Source organism: Odocoileus virginianus, unplaced genomic scaffold, assembly GCF_023699985.2.
Source record: "Odocoileus virginianus isolate 20LAN1187 ecotype Illinois unplaced genomic scaffold, Ovbor_1.2 Unplaced_Contig_3, whole genome shotgun sequence".
In the NCBI taxonomy this organism is placed as follows: Eukaryota; Metazoa; Chordata; class Mammalia; order Artiodactyla; family Cervidae; genus Odocoileus; species Odocoileus virginianus.
Window position 1 is genome coordinate 3254193 of NW_027224320.1, and position 21873 is coordinate 3276065.

A 21873-nucleotide genomic window follows, 5' to 3' on the forward strand; every position below is an offset into this window, starting at 1 on the left:
TGTGAGATCCTAGTTCCCCAACCAGGGCTAGCACCCTCATCCCCAGCACTGGCAGCCGGATTCTTAACCACTGGACCACCAGGGAAGTCCCTAGGCTTTACATTTTTGAAAACATGTTGTTCATGTCTGGCTTCGTAGGAGACACCTGGATTCTCCTCTGTTGAGAATTCCGTCTGTTGAAACTGTTGTTTTGCTCAGCTTCGGTGCAAATCCAGGCTCACACAGATACGTAGTTGGAAAAGGGAGATCGAACCCCACAGTTTCTCAGACCAGACTTAGGGGACCGCTTTTCTCGAAGGAGACAGAGAGCTACTATCCTCGAGCTGGGGACAGCTGAGCCCCGGGCAGAGGACCGGGACTGCCAACTCTTCCTGCGTCTGTTTGGTCAGGAGGGTCCCTGAGGGAGGCCTCTTCCCCTCCCTCCGGCCGTGCCCTGGTCCCAGGACAGCCAGCACTGGGCCGGCAGGTCTGCTGGGGCCTGGGGCGGAAGCGCGGCTGGGCGGCCCCGGGGGAGCGGCGGAGATAAGCGGCTTGGAGCTCCCGGGGCAGAGGGGTGGCCGCCTGGCGTAACACCCATAGCGCCAGCCTGAGAAGTGCGATAGTGCAGGCCCCGGCCCCCACGCTCCTGGGAGGAGCCCTGTTCCCAGAAGTCTGTCCCTGGACACTGCCGTCAGCCTCGGAGTTCATTTCCTGGTTAAACAAACATCTGTAAGAAACGGGCCCAGTGGGGCCACGCCCAGGAGCAGCTTTGGAGGAGAGTCCCGGGCACATGGCTCTGCCGGGCCCCCTTCTTGTCGGGCTGGTGATGATGCATCCATCACGGGCACAATCAGAAAGCAGGACGGCCCCGCGTCCCACTCGGAGTCGGCCCGAATGGCGGGAGGGCTGGGGAGGGACGTGCGGAGTGGCCTGGGCCCAGAAGCGCCTCCCGACAGCCTGCAGCCTGTGACAATGGCGCTGGCGACAGCTCCAGAAGCTTGGGCGGAACATGACCCCTCCGTCCATCACCTCCTCATCCGGGCTGTGCAGTGGGGGGACGCTGACCCCCCAGCTTCCCAATGAGAAAGCAGGCATCTGAGCGGGGCTTGCGCTCGGTCCTGCCGGGCGGTGAGTCGGGTCAGGAAGCGTCCCGACTTCCAGCCCTGGGTGCCAGCGTGGGTGCTGCTCTGAGGCAGGGGTTGGGCACCAACCCTGGGCGCCCCTGCAGTGTTGGACGCCTGCCGCCACCCTCACAGTGCAGGTCCAGGACGGGTGTTTCCGGATTGGAAGGCTCCGCCTCCCTCAGTGAACTGAAACCCCACTTACTGAGCGCTTGCCGAGGGCCAGGCACGCTGTGAAGTGCATCAGGGTTGGAGCTGACTCCCTGTGGCTGAGTCCGGCGTCTGCCCCCGACAAGCTGTGACTCTGGGCAAAGGGTAGGACTTAGTTGTGCCTCAGTTTCCTCATCTGTAAAATGGGTCATAATAGCAATTACCTCCTAGGTTGTTGGGAAGGTTCGGTGAGACAATATATGTGAAAATCCAGAGCTAAACTCAAGTGTTCAGTAAATGCTGGCTCAGATGGTAAAAAAAAAAAAAACTCCCTGCAATGCAGGAGACACAGGTTCAATCCCTGGGTTGCAAAGATCCCCTGGAGAAGGGAATGGTGACCCACTCCAGGATTCTTGCCTGGAGAATCACATGGACAGAGGAGCCTGGCGGGCTGCAGTCCATGGGGTTACAGAGTCAGATCATTAGCAGGTATTATTATCAGCCGTGTTTTCCAGATGGAGCTGGGAGAAGAGGAGTAACTTGTCCAAGGGTGTAAGTGTAGGAAGGGGTGGAGCCCAGGACTTGAACCCAAGCCTTCCCACCCCAGAGCACAGGGCTCAGCATCAACCTGGACACAAGTGAGAATGGACACACAGGCCCCTGGAAGATCGGCGGTCGTCTTGACTCTCGTCTTCGTCTCATAGAACGCATCTCCTGACCCGTCCATCCTCTACAAATGAGTCTCGTTACGGAAGCTTGATTACAGGGTTTCCTTAACCGTCCAGACCCGTACCGGCAGGATACATTTCCAGTGTGAGAGTTTTGTTTCCGAAGCCTTTTCGCGTGCGGGAGTCTGCAGGACCCCTGCTTGGGAGGTGGGCTGCCCTTGGTGGCCACAGAGCCCACAACAGCCCTGCGCATGCAGAAGACAGACTTCGACATGGTGCCTGTTGGGGACAGGAGGCCGGGTGAGACCTCACAGGATTCCCCCTGCTCTGCCGCAGAGGGGGCAGTGAGAGGCCAGAGGAGGGACTGACCACGGGCCCACGTTCTGCTGAATCTGGGTGGCCTTGGAGAGAGCGGAATCTCCAAAACACTGTACTCTTACTCAGGAAGCAGTTAGCGACAGACCAGTCAGGGAAGCAAGCTCATTTATTGAGCACATACAATGTATCTCAATTCCATTTGTTCATTCAAACGTGTCTTGAACTTCTCCTGTGTGCCTGGGCAGCGTTAGGTAGTGTGACTGCCATAAAGAAAAGGATGCAAGAAGCAGGTTAGAGCGGAGGTGCCCACGGGGGCGAGCTTGTGCCCCAGGGGCCATTCGGCAGCGTCTGGAGGCACATCTGGTTGTCACAGCTCGGAGCCGGGCTGTGGCTGTCATCCGGCAGGCAGAGGCCGGGGATGCTGTTGCTGGGCGGCAAGAACCGTGGGGCCCAGAATGTCAGCGGGGTCAAGGCCGCTGAGAACCTTGAGTGAGACCCAAAGAGAGACCCAAAGTGAGAACCCGGGGTGAGACTGGTCATGGATGGCCACGCTGAGGGTGTGTGTGGCTTTTGAGCAGAGACCCGAAAAAGTCCGAGAGTGAGAATGAGAAGATTCCGGAATTCCTTGGTGGTCCAGTGGCTAAGACTCCACGCTCCCGATGCAGGGAGCCCAGGTTCCGTCCCCGGTCAGGAAACTGGATCCCACATGCCGCAGTGGAGAGTTCACACGTGCGGAGCTCATTCGCTCAGTTGTGTCTGATTATTTGCGTCTCCGTGGAGTGTAGCCTGCCAGGCTCCTCTGTCTGTGAGATTTCTCAGGCACGAATACTGCGTTGGGGTGCCATTTCCTTCTCCAGGGCATCTTCCCGACCCAAGGATCAAACCCGCGTCTCTTGCATCTCCTGCATTGGCAGGCAGATTCACATACCACAACTAAAACTTCATATCCCACAGTGAAGATCAAAGATTCCACATGCTGCAACTAAGACCCAGTGCAGCCAAATAAATAAAATAATTTTTTTTTTAATTAAAAAAAAAGAGAAAGCCTGGGGAAGAGTGTCGCAGGCAGAGGGAATGGCAAGCGCGAAGGCCCTGAGTTAGGAGGGCATCGTCCCAGAGCCAGCATGTGAGACCGGCTGGTCACTCTCCGCGTGTTTCAGGTGAAGAAGCGGAGGCTCCGAGGTCGCGGTGCGCCGGCCGTCTCACAGGTGCACGATGCCGGGGCCGGGGCTGGAACCTGGTGCGCTCAGTTCCAGGGTCCGTGTTCCTCTGCCTCTGCTGCTGCTGTCGGAGGAGCGGCTCGGCCTTGACCCCGCGGTGGGGGCCGTTCCCTGCTTGGCCCTGAAGATTTGTTCCGGCTCCATCCCTGGGTGCTGGGTTCCATTCCTGGTGCCGCCTCCGGGTGCAGAAACCGCAAGCATAGGGAAAGCTGATGCTCTGTAGCGTTTCCTGTGTGCCAAGCCTGTTCTGGGTGTGTGATGCAGATGCGGACACAGCCGCGGAGAGAGCGCTTCCTCTGTGCATGTCTGTGTGTGTTAGTCTCTCAGTGGTGTCCAGTTCTTTGCAACCCCGTGGACTGCACCCCGCCAGGCTCCTGTGTCCATGGGGATTTCCCAGGCAAGAATACTGGAGTGGGTTGCCATTTCCTCCTCCAGGGGATCCTCCCGGCCCAGGGATCGAACTCAGGTCTCCCGCATTGCCGGCAGATTCTTTACTCTCTGAGCCAGCAGGGAAGCTCCATGTGTGTGTGCATATATATGTACAGACACACTTGTTTAAACTTCGCAATATGCATGTATGTGAGATGCCATTATAGGACTGTGCCCATTTCACAGATAGGAAAGTCGAGGTACAGCAAGGTAAAATGACTTGTTTAACAAGTACGAGGCAGAAGCGGGATCTGAGCCCAGACTGCCTGGTTCTGGCGTCCGAGCAGCTGCTCCCTTGACAGGCGGTGCGTTTTCTGGTCGTGGGAGTAGATCGTCACTTCTCAAGTGTAGTAGCTCAGAGGTTGAGCAGAGAAGGGCCTTCAGAGGTCACTCTGCTCACGCACACGGGAAGCTGAGGTCTGACCTGAGAAAGTGACTCTGCAGGGCCACACGGGGAGGGGATGAGAGGCCAGGAGACGTGGGGCCCCCGGCGCCCTCTGCTCCACTGCTACTCAGCCTGCCAGCCTCACCCGCACAGGCGCCGTGTCCGTCCCCCGTCACTGCCCCGCAGGATCTCTGCTGGTCCGGATCCTCTGCAGTGTCTGATGCTGGCAAGTCTGGGGCCGCAGGAGGTGCCCATGGCAGAAGGCCTGAGCCTCTGCCTCCACCCCACCCCATTTGTAGCCAGAATCTCAGTTATTCTCCTGTCTCAGAGGTGCGGAGGCTGTGGTTCAGATGGGTTAAATGGCTCACCTTCACAGTCAGCCAGGAGAGTCAGTGCTTCCCAAGTGGCGTAAGTAGTCATTCATTCTTTTGGTAACAGAGGAGGGCAGCCCCGTGCCGGGCACTGGCTGCAGAGACTCACCTCCCAGGCCCCGCCTCCGGGGAGAGGCAGTTGGTGTCCTGAGAGATGCTGCCCAGAAAGGACACCTAACCCAACCAGCTGGGGAGGGGAATCCAGAGGGCTTCTTGGAGGAGGCAGTGGACACCATGGCTAAGTCTCCAAGGATAACTGGGAGGTGGGCAGGCAGAGAGGGAGAGGCCTCTGGGGACAGTACAGAATCAGGAAGAGAGGGCTCGCTTGGCACGGAGAACCTCAGGCTGTTCAGAACCTGCCCGGCTGTGGGCGGAGTCCCCTTGGGCGGCTTACTAAGCCCGCAGGGGGCAGCAGGCCCCGGGCTGGGCATTAGATGCTGCTGATGTCCCGTCCCCATTACAGGTGGGCCAGCCAAGGTGCGGTGAGGCTGAACACCGCCCTGGTAGCGAGTCCTGGGGGGCAGGATGGCTGAGAAGCGTGTGGAGTCCTCCTCCGACAGCGTGACGGTCCTTCTGTTACCCCGACTGGCGCCTGTGGAGCTGGGCTTCCCGTCCTGCCACCCCCGTGGGTATGGCCCCTCCTGATGACTCTGTTTTCCTCCCACAGGTGGAGGGACAGTCCAGAGCCCACGTCATCGCGCAGGAGCTGCTGTCTTCAGAGAAAGCGTGAGTCCCTGAGCCGCGGCCCATGGCCTTGAGGTTGATAACAGAGTGTCAGCCCCTGCCCGGCTTGTGCAGAACGAGAATTAATGCCCACTCCACCCTCTCTCCCCCTGCAGATACGTGGAGATGCTCCAGCACTTGTATCTGGTGAGTTAGTCATTTCAATTGTCCAGAGCAAATTGCCCTCTGACACGGCTATGATACAAGGGGCAGAAAAGCAATAGAGGAGACAGAGGTGCCTTCCACTAGCAGAGACCCCGTTCACCGGGGCTTCTCAGGGAAGCCGGTCCCCTGATTCCTGTGCTTCGGGGGGCGGATGGCATGGGCTTCCCATGGAGCTGCACTCTGCCTGGGTAGGGGGTGGGGGGTGTATGGGGAATGTGCTAAGGTTTCCGGAAGGGTGTTTGCAGTCTCCTTGACGCTCAGATTGAGGAAGACAGAAGGAAGACAGGTGTCGTTCTGGGTCGTCGCTGTGTGTGTTGAGTTCAGATGTGTGGGGTGGGGGCGCATGTACATGTACATGTATGTGCGCGCACTGTGTGTTTAGGCCTCTGGGGAGAGGGTGATGTGTTTGCAGAATGGCCCAAGCAGCTGGGGTAGTGAGAGTTTATCTCAGTCACCCTGGCATTGGGGCAGCAGTGCCTGAGCCCGTGGGAGGGGTGGGGGCAGTCCTCTGGACTTTGAGAGGAAAGGAGGCCAGATTGGGGACTGCCTGGATTTGCGGCTTGACCACCCTCCACAGCCCGCCACACTGCCTGCAGTCTCCCTGAGCCATCCGTTCCCTTCCGTTCAGTCAACACTTTTTGGACACACGCTGTGTGACGGGAGCTGGGGGTGGAAAGTGGGATCAGACAGGGCCCTTCCCCAAGGGCAGTCTGGCCAGTGAAGGAGACAGATGAGATGGGTAGTTATCCGGAGCACGGGGGAGTAACTGACAACCTCAGGGAGTCTCGGCAGGCTTCCTGGAGGAGGTGGCGTTGGGACTGCGTCATAAGGAGGGGCAGGGGAGAGGGCACATCAGAGCCGCGAGGACATGCGTCACATAAAGGCTCTGATGGCAGCTCCCGGCTCGGCCGACCTCTCACCATCTGCGGGCTCCTCGGAGGTCGCCTTCTGGTCCTCTGCTTCATATGATCCCTTCCGTCTTTCCAAGAGCATCAGAGCTGGGAACGTCCATCCTGAACATTGCGTCGGTGGTGACATGGAGGCCCAGAGGGGGTGACTCGGCCAGGGTCACGCGGTGACCGAGCCGGGATGAAGCCCCGGGTCTCCTGATTGCTGATGCGCTCCCGTTGCGTGTCGGGAGCTCCTCGGCGCGGGGGCCTCCCTGGAGGCAGCAGGCACCGGCGCCCAGCCAGGTCTTCGGTTGAATCCTGCTGAGGTCCCTGTCGGTGACATCACCCTGGTGTCCTGTTGCTGCCAGGGTCCCCAGGAGGGGGACAGAGCACTGCTGATCTGTGCTCCCAGCCCCTGGTTTTCGCCCTTCTAGCTCAGGACTTTTTGTGCAAGGTTAAACTCCCATGCCCTTGGGTGTGAAGCGAACCAGCCCCAGGGATGAACCTCAAAGATGCATTTAGCAACGGCTACGGGAAGCACGACTCTCCCGCGGCTGATGTTCTCTCGCTTGCTTCTGAGCTGGCCGTATATCCGAGGGGCTGGGCCTTTCTGTTTTATGACTTCGTTAAGAGGGTTCTAACTGGGAAGCTTCCATCTGGGCTTGGACTGCCTCCTGCCAGTTGGAAAGATGCTGAAACCGCTGGTAATCCATGACAATATCCTGAGGAGGGGAAAAAAAGAGCCCATAAAAAAAAAAAAATCACAATTCAGAAGCTAGTGTGGGAAATTGTGGTCTGGATTTGCACTGTGACATCAGTGTTTATAGGGAGAGATGTGGCAGAAACACCCCAGTGAGACTCTTGAGTCCTAGCCAGGGACACTGGTCCAAAGGAGACCACAGACTCTGGGATGTTCTCCACCACTGCCCTCCCCCAGGGTCTTTGCCTGATTGCTGAGGTTGGTGGGTACTCTTAAGAATTTCTCCATGGAGATCCACTGCTGTTGAAATCCCAAGGCTGCCCCGTCGTGGAGAGGGACCAATGGCCCATTCATTCCAGAACACTCCTCAACTCCACTGTGCTCTTGATGAGAGGCAGATGGGGATGGCCTCTGACCTTCTGTGTTTCGGATTCAACTTCATGTTTCTCATGTTGTAGATGGAGCTATCTCTCAGATTAGTAAAATTTCTAGTCATCCGGAATTGAATTCTGATGGTCAGGATCTTGTTTTCATATAGCCTATGAACTAAAAATGGATTTCACATATTTTAAACACTTGTGGGGAAAAAAGGCAAAGAAGAATTATGTGACTGAGACCATATGTGGCTCACAAAGTCTGAAATGTTTATCATCTGGCCTTTACAGGAAATTTTGCTGACTTCTGGTTTAAAGACTTGTTCTGTCCTTCCATGAACCAAGTCCTAAATATATTCATCCACCCATCCACCTGTCTGTATTTTCAATTTCTCATCCACTCATCTAGCCAGGATTTCATCCACTTGTTTTTCCTTTCATCCGTGCATGCAGCTAATGATGTATGTATCCACCCAGTCATTCTTCACACTCCCCATCCACCCATCTATCCATCCAGCCAGCCAGCCAGCCAGCCGTCCACCCATCCACCCATCTATCCAGCCAGCCAGCCAGCCAGCCAGCTGTCCATCCATCCATCCATCCATTCAGCCATCCACCCACCCATCTATCCACCCAGTCATTCATCAAACTCCCCATCCACCCACCCACCCATCCATCCATCCATTCATCCATCCATCCATCCATTCAGTTGTCCACCCTCCCATCTGTCCACCTAGTCCTTCATCAAACTCTCCATCTATGCATCCATCCATCTATTCATCCATCCACCCATGTATCCCATCATTCATCAAATTCCCCATCCACCTACCCATCCATCCATCCATCCATCCATCCATCCATTCATCCACCGACCCATCCCACCCATCCATACATTCACCCATCCATCCATCCAGTCATTCATCAAACTCCCCATCCACCCATCCATCCATCCATCCACCCACCCATCCATCCATCTATCCACCCACCCATCTATCCATCTAGTCATTCATCAAACTCTCCATCTATGCATCCATCCATCCATTCAGCCATCCACCCATGTATCCCGTCATTCATCAGATTCCCCATCCAGCTACCCATCCATCCATCTGTCCATCCATCCATCCACTCATCCAGCCAGGCAGCCAGCCATCCACACACTCATCCATCCATTCAGTCATTCATCAAACTCCCCTCCCCATCCATCCATCCATCCATCCATCCATCCATTCATCCGCCCACCCACCGTCTATCCATCTGACTTACCCGTTCCTTCTGGACAGAACATGACAGGATGTTTCCAACACCGTAGGCACTGGTATACGCCTTGGGTCCGCAAGATGGAAAAGGCCCAGAACCTTCCCTTGAGCAGGTGTCTCTTTCTCTGTTGAGGGGAGGGTAGAAGTAGGGAGAACTGCACGTGAGCCACAGGGCTGCTCTGTGGGGAGTGTGACTTGTGCGGATGTCCTCAGGAGCGTGGGGGATGGACAGGCTTATTCCCCTTGGGTATATCCAGGAAGGTAGGCAGAAGAGCACGGAGTTTGAGGAAGTCCCCAGGCCCGGGTGGTTGGAGGAGGGCAGGTGGTCAACTCAGGAACACTCCCGGGCCTGAAGGTACATGTAACGTGTGGAGAACGGGCACTGTCAATGCACCTTTAGCTTGGGTGCGTTTGGAGAGGCGGGTTGGAGATGCAGTGAGGGGTCAAGTGACTGGTCCAGAGCCAAGGTTAGAACCAGACTGAGACGTCCCTAAAAATGCCAGGCTCGGTGGCTTCTGCTTTTCCTCGCATAGAGTGAGTCACTGGCGATTTTGAAGTGATGTGGTCCCAGCACCTTCAGGTCTCGGTTTTCTCATCTGCAAAATATCCCTCTCCTGGCAGACACAGAGCATTCCCACCCTCGGTCTCTGGGCTCAGACGCTCTAGGCCTGTGCAGAAGCCAGCATGCCGACTGGGAGAGGCGACTCTGGAAGCTGTCGCCGTCTGAGACCCCAGGAGAGGCCCCTCCCCGGGCAGGCCCTCCTTGACCCGATCCTCACCCGTGTCTGCACCGTCTCCTCCGACCGCTTCTTCCCTGCTGTCCTGCAGACGCTGTAGACAGTCACGTCTGTGCGTTTTGCCCCTGTGGTTCTGGGGGAGCCCCGCGAGGCAGGCTGCGGGTGTGGGTTCGATCTGCTGAAGGTGCGTGGGAGGCTGTTGGGTGACCCCCGCAAGAGTGCTGGTGGCCGCAGCGCTGCGGACTGTGAGCCCGGTGACCATGGGAAGGGGAAGGCGGGCTGACTGTTGGCGCGCTAAGGCAGCAAGCGCTGGAGGGGGTCAGGCTGAGCCTGGGGACAGATGTTGGGTTAAGTCGCGGGGGCGGAGGCTGGGGGCTTGGGAAGGATGTGCATGGGAAGTGTTAGGTGGAGAGCGGTTAGCTGACGCTCCAGGAGAGGGCTGTCAGCCTGGGGCGGGGGCCTGAGGACTGGCAGGCTCTTAGGAAGGAGCAAAACGACTTGGGAGGGGGATTAGGCAGACACAGTGCAGAAGGGCGAGGAGAGGCTCACGGGTCCGCCCTGAGCCCTCCCTCTGACAGCGACCCCCCACCCCTTCTCGGTGGCGGTGGACATCAGGAGCACCATGGACCCAGCCCGACTCCCCACACTGCCCAGAGAAAGCGGGGAGTCCCTCTGTCTTATCAGCGCGTAGGAGGTTCATTTGGCGGCGGCCTCGGTGCTGACATGAATGACTGGGCCAAACACAGGGTCTAGAGGGACTTACCGGAGAGTTTAAGACTTTATTTACCTAAACTGGTGAGCTGTCAGTTTGAGCCCGCTAGCCCCCTTTCCCCACCCGGCCTTGGGGCGCTGGCGGAGCTCCTCCGGCGTGCGCTTGGCAGTTTACTGATGTTGACTCACGCAGTCGCACACGGTTTGTGCTCAGCAACTACTTCTCAGGTGGTTGGGTGGGTCCCAAACTGAGTCCCAGGGAAGGTGACTTACCCAGTCACACAGCCTGTGAGCGGCAGAGCCAGGCCTGTTTGAGTCCAGAGCCCTGAGAAACTGGCTGGTGTTCAGTCGCTCAGTCACATTCAGCTCTTTGCGACCCCCTGGACCGCAACACCCCAGGCTTCCCTGTCCTTCACTATGTCCCGGAGTTTGCTCAAACTCATGGCCATCGCGTCAGTGATGCCATCCAGCCATCTCATCCCTGTTGTCCCCTTCTTCTGCTGCCCCCAAGCTTTCCCAGCATCAAGGTCTTTTCCAGTGAGTCAGCTCTTTGCATCAGGTGGGCGAAGTATTGGAGCTTCACCTTCAGCATCAGTCCTTCCAATGAGTATTAAGGGTTGATCTCCTTTAGGATGGACTGGTTGGATCTCCGTGCAGTCCAAGGGATTCTCCAGAGCCTTCTCCAACTCCACAGTTCAAAAGCATCAATTCTTCAGCACTCAGCTTTCCTTACGGTCCACCTCTGACCATAGTGTGTGTGCACTAAGTCACCTCGTGTCCGACTCTTTGCAACCCTGTGGACTATAGCCCACCAGGCTCCTCTGTCCATGGGATTCTCCAGGCAAGAATACTAGAGTGCATTGCCATTTCCTTCTCCTGTAGGGGATCCTCTCAACCTAGGAATCGAACCCACATCTCTTTTGTCTCCTGCATTGGCAGGCAGGTTCTTTACCACTAGCACCACCTGAGAAGTCCCCAGCTCCCACATCCATACACAGATAGATGTGGGACATTCCACTAAGGTGGCAAGGAGCCTGAGGAGGGAGGAATTCATGTGAGCGGGAGGAATGAAGTCAAGGAAGGCTTCCTGGAAGAGGAGATGTTGAGATGGACGTGGATGCATAGGAAGTAGAAACAGGCTTTTCGGCAGGTAGAAGCAGCAGAAACAAGTTCACAGAGGGGAGGGCTTGGGAGTGTGGGCAGAACAGGAAGTGTCTGGAGGCCTGGTCTTCAGCCAGTGCCTGAATGCCACGATACTTTGTGTTTCAAAAGGGCAGCATAGGAATCTCCAAGCCCTCAGGACTCAGCAAGGCAGGTGCAGGGAAGGAGTTGTAGGAGAGGTTGGTCTGGTGGGTTTGGTGGTGGGGAGTGGCGCTGGGGGACCCCAAGTATAACCCAGACTAAGCCCCCAAATGGCTTCCTCCTGGAAGAGTGGGTACAGAACCAAGAAAATTCTGTGTTTCTCAGGGACAGGGGGAATAACTGCCTCTGACTTATCTTTGCAGCCCCTACCCATTCAGAAATAGTTTTTAATCATCTTGGAGGGGTAGGGTGGGGGTTAGGTTTCTAAGTCTTTGCTGGGCTATTCCACGGCAGAGAGCACATCGATCTTTGGCAGAAGCAGAGAGAAGCAGATTTTAGTCATGTGAGAAGACATGCTTTCTTTCCCACTGACCTGATGGGGTGAGCGGGTGACGGGCTCCGTGTGCTGGGAGGTGTGAAGGCAGTAGCTGTTTGGGGCATCTTAGGAGAGGAGGTTCCCATTCCAGGCGTTGGCTCCTCTTTTTATATTTTCATGTGACACGGGAAAAAATTGCTGTGCAACCTTGGAAAGTCTCTTCCATCTCGGCGCCACACCTGAGACGGCTGGTGGGGCTCAGATGTATTTAGCCACGGAAGCTTGTTCTCAAAGGGGATGCCTCTCAGGACGCCAAGACGAAGAGTGGGTGAAGCGGAGACACTTGTTCAGAGGCAGAGGGAGGCCACAGTCGCCTCTGCCTCCCTTCCCCCTGGGTCTCCGCGGAGGACAGTGGGAGAAAGACTTGTCTCCATCAGCAGGTCCCAAGGTGCGGTCCCTAAACCAGCAGCATTAGCATCCCCCAGGAGCTTGAGGGAGAGGAGTATCCTTAGATCCCACCCCAGATCTTCTAGGTCGGAGACTTGGCGGGTGGGGCCTGGACATCTGTGTCCTCAGGAACCTGCAGGCAATACCTGTGTTGACACTGACATTTAAGACCCACAGATGGGTGATCTTGTAAGTTCCCTGAGCACAGACTGCCCATGCCTGGGTACCCAGGAGCTTTAAAAAACACGGATGCTCAGGTCCCACCCTCAGAGATTTGTGATTCTTTGGTCCGGAGTGCAGCCTGATCATTGGGAGTTGCAAGGCTGCCCCTGAAACTGAGAACCTAGTGGGAAAGTAGCAAACACCCATTCAGCACAGTTGTGAACAAAGCCAGGTCAATGCGAGAGTGAAAGAAAAATGGATGAGACAGTCTGCTCCCTGCTTGACCGGAGGGACGATAATAGAAACATGCAGACAAGGGTAGGTAGCCTGACGGTGCAAAATTCTGTATAGTCGTTACCTTCCAGGCTGGGACACACATGAGTCTGCTCCAGGCAGACGGTAGGTGGCCTGCGGAGTAGTTGAAGTCCCAGAGAAACATGACACATTTATTAAGAGCCTCTGCTTTGCTCTAGATACGTAACTTTAAATAAATTGGACATGGATATATTTGGGGGCTTCCCTGGTGGCTCAGATGGAAAAGAATCTACCTGCAATGTGGGACCTGGGTTCGATCCCTGGGTCAGGAAGATTCCCTGGAGAAGGGAATGGCAACCCACTCCAGTATTCTTGCCTGGAGGATCCCATGGACAGAGGAGCCTGGTGGGCTACAGTCCGTGGGGTCACAAAGAGTTGGACACGACTGAGCGACTAAGCATAGCGTATTTGGGAGAACAATGTAAAATATGCATTCATTTTTAAGCTGAAATAAGAGACTTCAGAGACATTCTGAGATCAGGGTGGCTCTCTTCAGGCCATGACCCCAGATCTCTGGAGCCCATCCTCCACAACGAGAGAACCCGCACCTGGCAATGAAGATCGCACATGCCGCAACTAAGACCCAGGGGCTAGTCGCTCAGTTGTGTCCCACTCTCTGCGACCCCATGGACTGTAGCCCACCAGGCTCCTCTGTCCATGGGATTCTCCAGGCAAGAATACTGGAGTGGGTTGCCATGCCCTCCTCCAGGGGATCTTCCTGACCCAAGGGTTGAACCCAGGTGTCTTGCATCCCCTGCATTAGCAGGTGGATTCTTTTCCACTGTGCCACCTGGGAAGCCAGTGGAATTGTCGGGTCATAGGGTGAGCGTAGATTTAGCTTCATTGGAAGCTGCCAAGTAGATTTATAACGGGCTGAAGCGACACGCGCCCCGACTCCCAGCGTGTGGGTCTAGCACTTCCCATGCGCGCTGGCCAGCATACCCACTGTCGGTGCTTTTACTCACGGCCGCTGTGCCAGTCCGTAGCGGTTTCTCATGTTGTTTCAACTTGCATTTCCCTGATGATTGATGACATTGAGTATCTTTCCTCTGTTTACTAGCCATTTGGAAATCTTCTTGTGAAAAATGTCCTTGGCCTATTCTTTCATTGGGTTGTCTGTCCTTTTCTTATTGATTTGTGGGAGTTATTTAAATATTCTGGACACAAGTCCATTTTCAGATATGGGATGGAACCCACATCTCTTGCATCTCCTGCATTGGCGGGAGGATTCTTTACCACTAGCGCCTTCCCACTGGTGTAGTATGATCATTCCAGTTTCTCCAGTTCCTTGCACTGCTTGTTATGTCTTTTTAATTATAATCATCCTGGTGGGTGTGAAGCGGTATCAGTTGTGGCTTTGATTTTGCATTTCCCTGATGACTAATGATGTTAGGCATCCTTACACATGTTCCTTGGCCATTTGTATATATATTTTTGGAGAGATATCTTTTCAAATCCTTTGCCTGTTTTTTAATGGGTTGTCTTTTTACTATAATTCTGTATACAGTCCCTAATCAGATACATGATTTGCAAATATATCTTCCCATTCTGTATCCTTGATAGTATTCTTTGAAGCACAGAAGTTTTAAATTTTGATAAACTCTAATTTATTTTTTCTTTCATCGCTGTGCTTCTGGTGTTGTATATAAGAAAGCTTTGATAGTGAAAGTGAAAGTCACTCAGTTGTGTCCAACTCTTTGCCAACTGTATAATCTAACTGTATAGTCCATGGAATTCTCCAGGCCAGAATACTGGAGTGGGTAGCCTTTCCCTTCTCCAGGGGATCTTCCCAACTCAGGGATTGAACCCAGGTCTTCTGCAAAGAAAGTTTTGCCTAACCCCAAATCACGAAGATTTACTCTCATTTTTAAAAAGAGTTTTATAGTATTAGCTCTTACTTTTAGTCTTTCATTTTGAGTTAATTTTTGTGTATGAGCTAAAGACAGAGGCCATATTCATTCTTTTGCATATGGATATTCAAATATCTCAGCACCATTTGTTGAAAAGATTATTTTCCCATTGAATTGTCTTGGCACCCTTGTCAAAAATCAATTGACTATAAATGTGTGAGGATTTATTTCTGGATTCTCAGTTCCATTCCATTAACCTGAATATCCTTATGTCATTACCACAGTCTCGGTTCTTGTAGCCTCATAGTAAGTTTTGAAATCAGCAAGCGTGATTCCTCCAGCTTTGTTCTTTTTTAAGATTGTTTGGGCTATTGTGGATCCGTTACATCTTCATATGAACTTTAGGATCAGCTTGTCAATTTCTGTTAAAAAAGAAAAGGCAGCTGGGATCTCGATAGGGGTTGATGTGAATCTGTCAAATCAGAGTGTGCTGATCTGTTAACAGTATTAAGTGGTATACTTTTCTCTCTGTTCATTATGTTAATTTTTGAGAGCTTGATATTGAAACTCCAACTAAAAATATTAATTTATCTACTTTAAAAGATAGTTGTAATATATAGTGAAACTAGAGATCTCTTCAAGCAAATTGGAGATCAAGGGAACATTTCATGTAAAGATGGGCACGATAAAGGACAGAAACAGTAAGGACCTAACAGAAGCAGAAGAGATTAAGAAGAGGTGGCAAGAATACACAGAACTGTACAAAAAAGGTCTTAATGACCCAGATAACCACGATGGTGTGATCACTCACCTAGAGCCAGACATCCTGGAATGTGAAGTCAAGTGGGCCTTAGGAAGCATCACTACAAACAAAGCTAGTGGAGGTGATGGAATTCCAGCTGAGCTATTTCAAATCCTAAAAGATGATGCCCTTAAAGTGCTGTACTCAATATGTCACCAAATTTGGAAAACTCAGCAGTGGCCAGAGGACTGGAAAAGGTCAGTTTTCATTCCGATCCCAAAGAAAGGCAATGCCAAAGAACGTTCAACCTCTCGTACAGTTGTGCTCATTTCACATGCTCATTATGCTCAAAATCCTTCAAACTAGCCTTCAGCAGCATGTGGACTGAGAACTTTCAGATGTACAGGCTGGATTTAGAAAAGGCAGAGGAACCAGAGATCAAATGGTCAGCATTCATTGGATCATGGAGAAAGCAAGGGAATTCCAGAAAAATATCTACTTCTGCTTCATTGACTACATCAAAGCCTTTGACTGTGTGGATCACAACAAACTGTGAAAAATTCTTAAAGAGATGGGAATACCAGACCTTACCTGCCTCCTGAGAAACCTGTATGCAGGTCAAGAGGCAACAGTTAGAACCAAACATGAAACAACGGACTGACTGCCTCCAGTTTGTTCTCCCAACAAAGTGAACTTTTAAAGAGAGATATCTGGTCATTTTACTCCCCTGTTTAGCACCCTTCAGGATTCCCCATCACCCAGGATGAAACCCAAATCCCTTAAGAAGCCTGCAGGGCGCCTGTGAGACGGGTCCCGTCTGACCCCTCAGCATCCTTATCTTCCAATCCTGAGTGCACACACACATTCACTCACTTAGCCACACCCACAGCATTCAAACCACACCCCGCTCAGCTCCTCCCCCACCTCAGGGCCTTTGCACCTGCTGTCCCCAAGCGGGTACCACTCCCCCTCTTGTCTCCAGGGCGTGGCCTCCCTGGAGCTAAGCCCGGTCTCCTTCCCGGGGTCTGCACTGCCCTGGTGCTTTTCCAGCATGACACTTACACCCTGTGTTGACGTCATCATGTTGCTCTCTGCCTTTCCCCGAGACTGCAAGCTCTTTGAGGGCAGGACAGCGTCTCTCCTGCTCCCACCCTTCTTCCCTGACGTCCCAGAGTAGAGCAGGTGCTCAGGATACTTGTTGAGTGATAAAGAGACGAGAACCATGGATCCACTCTGCCTTTCCTCCGTCTGTGGTGGTTGCTGGGCCCCCAGGTGCAGTGACAGCAGAAACCGTCGATCGCTCCCTGGATGGGGTGGTGGGTTCTCCGCACTTCCAGTGAGTTTGCAGAACCGATATCTGAACAATTCCCATTGTGCACCAGTTTATGGAATGACTCATGTTGATGGTGGCCGTCCCGCCGGTTGGGACTGAGCCAATTGAGCGAGAATTAATTACAGATGAGAAGCCAGCTTGCAAAGCCATTAATATTTCAGCTCCCTGGAGTGTGATGCAAACGCAGCCTTGTCTTTGCTTGTCCTTCCCACTCCCTCTCCCCGCTTCGGTGTACTTGGTCTGCATGTCAGGGTGACCCAGTTCAGGTCTTGGCTCCCCCATGATTCACTCTCCTTTTCTGTTAAATGAGGGCCCTGCCATCCATCCATCTGCAGGCCTTATGAAACTCCTCTGTTGATAATGCACGCTCTGCTGGACTTCAGAAGATGGGAGGGCCCTGTTCTGAAGATGTCTTATCTCAAACAGAACCAGGGCTTCCCCGGTGGCGCAGTGGATGAGAGTCAAGTGCATGGGGACATAGGTTCGATCACTGGTCCGGGAGGATCCCGGATGCTGCAGAGTGACAGCTCGTGGGCCTGAGCACATGCTCTGCAACGAGAGAACTCACCGCAGGGAGAAGCCGGAGCACTCCCTGCAACTAGAGAAAGCCCTCAGGCAGCCACGGAGACCCAGTGCGGCCACAAATAAAGTACTTTAAAAAATAAAGCAGAAGCATTGCTGCTGTGGGAGTAGCGCTTTACAGTTTACAAAGCAGTTTTAAATATCAGGATGAGCCTCTCAGGAGCCTCACGCTGTGTATACTTGGTGGCACTGTCATCCCCATTTTACAGGTGAGAAAACTGAGGCTCGGATAGCTTGGCAGTTTGCCTGTGATCACTTCTGGGGTAGCTGAGCTGGAACCTGCCCAGAGCCGATGAGGGGGAGTGTATTAAAATCCGCTGTCAAGCTGCCAGGCAGGAGGGGCAATCGGCTGTGTCAGCATGTTTTCTCTCTTTCTCTGGGATGCCAGGGCTGAGATGTCCCTTGGAGAGCAGGGATATCAAACCAGTCAGTCCTAAAGGAAATCAGCCCTGAATGCTCATTGGAAGGACTGATGCTGAAGCTCCAATTCTTTGGCCCCCTGATGCGAAGAGCTGACTCACTGGGAAAGACATTGATGCTGGGAAAGACTGAAGGCAGGAGGAGAAGGGGGGAACAGAGGGTGAGATGGTTGGACGGCATCACTGACTCAGTGGGCATGAGTTTGAGCAAACTCTGGGAGATGGTGAAGCCTGGCGTGCTTCGGTCCATGGGGTCACAGAGACACACGACTGAGCTACTCAACAGGGCTTGGGGGTCCCTGTGGGGCTGGAGGCTGGCTCCTAAAATACACAGAGACCCGGAAGGAAGGGGTGGGTGGGTCCTCCCGCACCAGGTCAGCAGAGAGACCTCCCCTCCAGGTTCAGAACGACCCCGGGGTCCCAGAGCCGGCTCTGGGCGGAACTAAGAATTCAGAGCCACCGCCCTCTGCCTGCCGACCCCACCCAGCTGGCCTCTCCCTGTCACTCATACTTCCTCCACCCCCGGGACTGGCTTTCAGGAAAGGCTCTGGCTGCTCAGGTACAATGGAATTCGGTTTCTAATTATGGCTCAAGCATGTGGCCTCCACTTAAGGACACACATGCTCTCTGCCCAGAGGACTCTGGGTCTCTGACCTGAGTGATGGGGTGGTGAGCTCCTTGGCACTGCAGGCCAGGGTGACCGCCCTCCTGGCGGCCCCCTTGCCGGTGCTGTTAGGAGGTCAGCTCGGGACAGGGTGGGGCGTTGAGCAAGTGGAGACGTCTGCAGCCTCATACCTGCCATCCCGCCTGGAGCACGGTGGCCTCCTTGCCGATGTTCTGGGCTGGCCAGAGAGTCTCCCTGGGTCTCCGCCGCACTCCCGCCTGCTCCTGTGATCTGTCTCACTCGGTCCATCCATGCCCCTTCCTCTGCCTTCTCTTTTCCCTTTCTTTCCCTCTCCTCTGCTCCCTCTCTCAGCCCCATCCCACCTCCCTGCCTCTTGGGCACTCAGCCTTTTCAGATATCTATGAAAAACTTCCCTAACAGGGACAGCTGTTCACCGATGGGATTAACCGTCTTGCCCACTAATGAGTTCCCCGTCAGGGAGGCAGTTGAAAAAGGCAGGGTGGTTGTCCTTCCTGAATGCGGACAAGGCGGCCTGACCTTCTGGATTTGGGCTAAACCAGTACTTTGGCCACCTGATGCGAAGGGCTGACTCATCTGGAAAGACCCCGATGTTGGGAAAGATTGAGGACAGGAGGAGAAGGGGGGTGACAGAAGATGAGACGATTAGATAGCATCACTGACTCAATGGGCATGAATATGAGCGAACTCTGGGATGGTGCTAGTGGTAAAGAATCCGCCTGCCGATGCAGGAGATGTAGGAGATGTGGGTTTGATCCCTGGGTTGGGAAGATCCCCCGGAGGATGGCACGGCAACCCACTCCAGTATTCTTGCCTGGAGAATCCCATGGACAGAGGATTCCTGGGCTACGGTCCATAGGGTCGCAAAGAGTCAGACGTGGCTTAGCAACTGAACAAAAACTGCATGGCCGGACCATGACTTTTGATGCTGAGGTTCACCTGATGTTCGTTGCTTCATGATTCAAGGTGGCTTCAGGATATTCCGTGTATTTATAACTCTGCAGTGCTGAGCCTCATGTAAGGACGTGTGTATTTGAGGATCAGATATTTTTGTTGTGAGAAAGAAGTCTTAGATTCTTTATAATGTTAGTGTTCATTAAATTTAATTTTTAAAGTACCTAATCGTTTCACAGACATTTTAGAAAACAGACAAGAAGAGGGAAAATAATCGATTCCTAATTCCATACCCCCAACACTATTTCTGTTGATATTTCATCCCATTTCCTTTCAGCTTTTTCCTTTGTTCATTTTTCACACAGCTGTGTTGTGGTGGGAAGGCAGCTTTTTCTTGATTTCTTAGCCTTACGTGTGGAGGTTTCTACATAGTCACCATCTTCACTGTTTTTACACCCGGGAGCGGATGCCTGTGGTTTCTTTAGACTTTGTTGTGAAAGAGCAGCCCATGAACATCTTTAAAGATGGATAATTGTAAAGCAAGAGCTGCATAATATTTCTTCAGAGAAGGAATTACCCCACTTCTTACCCGTTTCGTAAAAGAACAGGGTACACCCAAGTTCCCAGAAGGAAGGGGAGGAATGAACAAGCCTTAGACCTGCTCCATGCCAGGAGCTTGTGGGTGCTCCTTGGGCATCCGTTACCTGTGATCACCAGGAGTATGCTGTCACCCCTGGTTCACAGGGTCTGAGACCGTGGCAGGAGGTCCCTGGAGTCAGCACGGAGTCAGGACTCCAGAGCCGTGAGCCGGTTGCCAGGGGGCCTGGGTTCAATCAGCCCTGTGGGCGTGCGCATCAGTAACAGGCCTCTCCGGGTTTCAGGATTTCCACGGAGCGGTCGTGAGGGCCTTGGATGAGACGGACTACGAGGGCAAGGACCCGGTGGCCCGGGAGGAGCTGCGACGTGGCCTGAGTGAGCTCCCGGCCATCCGCGACCTTCACCAGGGGATCCTGGAGGAGCTGGAGGAGAGGCTGGCACAATGGTGAGCGGCCCCGCGCCCCCGCCCCCACCCCGTTGCCACAGGGAATGCTGGAGGGGGCGGGTACCCCCCCACACCTGAAGCGGGGTCTCCATCCGACGGGCGGGAGAGCAGAGACACGGGGGTGTCTGGTCCCTCGCCCGCCGCGGGAGAGTCCACCCAGGGTCCACCACCTGGGATCCTCACCGTCACGGGGGCCACGAGGCTGAGTTCTTGGGGTCCCATTCCCCTCTCCTTGACTGCAGGGAAGGCCAACAGAAGGTGGCTGACGTCTTCCTGGCCCGGGAGCAGGAGTTTGAGCACCACGCCGCTCACATCCTGCAGTTCGACAGGTACCTGAGTCTGCTCAGTGAGAACTGCCTCCACGCCCCGCGGCTGGCAGCGGCCGTCCGAGAGTTTGAGGTGGGTCCCTTGGTCTTCCCAGGAACCCGCTCTCAGAATGTAGGGGTGGAGGCGGGCATGGAACGGCTTCATGCCAATCAGGGGAAGGTCAGACCTGGGTGGGTGGGGAAGAGAGGGTGACCCAGCAGAAAGGAAAAGCCAGAATATCCTGCCTTGGGCCACCACTGACAACTCCGAGAGCACCAGCCACGGGGAGGGTTTTAGCAGCTGTTCTGTCCCGGGAGAGGAACACAAAGCAAGTCGGGGCCCTAAAGCCTTTGGAGTGAGCAACAAATGGCCACCAGCTGAGGATCCAGTAACCTGCTAGCTTCGTGGACTTTTCTCTACCGCTCACGGGGGCTGGGAGAGACTATTGCTGAGTGTAGCAGTGTGTGAGCCTGAAGGAATGAGCCGCCAGAGTGGGACAGAGCTAATCTGAGAGGACTTCCTGGAGGAGGGGACCCTGGTTTGGGAGATGGCTCGGCCCGGCCAGGAGAAGGCCCGGCTGGGACATGTGTGGCTGGGCTCACGTGGAATGCCGTGAGCCCGGAGCCGGGGGCAGGGGTCCCTGATGGAGTTTTGTTGTTCTGGTCTCTTGGGAGCAGCAGAGTCAGCAGGGAGGCGGCCAGAACGTGAAGCACCAGCTGCTGCGGGTGGTGCGGCGCCTGTTCCAGTATCAAGTGCTCCTCACAGGTGGGCCCTCGGGAGGGCAGGTGCAGGGGCCCGGTGGGGAGAGGGGAGGGGAGGCACCTGCAGAGCGGCGGGGGAGACCGGCCAGGTGTGCATGATGGCGACCTTGCCTCCCACTGTGGCTGGAAGGGGTGGGGAGGGTCCCTCAGTCCTGCCCCCCGCCCCTGTGAAGGTGCCAGGCGCCCGGCCCACCCCCTTCTTCCCGCTGAGCTCCGGACCCCCGCGGCCACATGGAAACTTGCTTGAGTGCCCGGCTGCTGCGTCTCGCTGCAGCCTCTCCCAGCCAAACACACAGCAACTCGCATCTTGCCCTGATCTGCATTTCCTCCCTGGCTTCTGTGGGTCTCGTTTCCCTAAATCTGTTCTTATCGCCAGCGCCCTCCTGAGTCAGCGGATGTTTTCCCCTCGGACCTGCTGGCCCTCTCTGTGGCTTTGTCACTGACCACTTCCTGCTTCTCGAAGCCCTTTCCTCCTGGGCTTCTGTGATACACGCTCTCCCCGCCTCCTTCCGACCTCTTTGACCCTTCACTCTCCTCCTGGTGACTCCAGGAATGTCAGTGT

The 21873-nt window shown here is 54.5% G+C and overlaps 1 protein-coding gene across 2 annotated transcripts in view; it reads left to right on the forward strand.

Annotated features, from left to right (window-relative positions):
• Window positions 1–21873, forward strand: part of FGD5 (FYVE, RhoGEF and PH domain containing 5) — a 124852-nt gene that overhangs the window by 73072 nt on the left and 29907 nt on the right. Inside the window, exons 4-8 of one of the 2 annotated variants that reach the window (XM_070463539.1) lie at window positions 5309–5367; window positions 5481–5511; window positions 20084–20244; window positions 20487–20643; window positions 21231–21315. In XM_070463539.1, the coding sequence (XP_070319640.1) occupies window positions 5309–5367; window positions 5481–5511; window positions 20084–20244; window positions 20487–20643; window positions 21231–21315 (493 nt within the window). Of the gene's footprint in view, window positions 1–5308; window positions 5368–5480; window positions 5512–20083; window positions 20245–20486; window positions 20644–21227; window positions 21316–21873 lie in introns of both variants that reach the window. The other variant, XM_020872525.2, reaches the window with a different exon arrangement.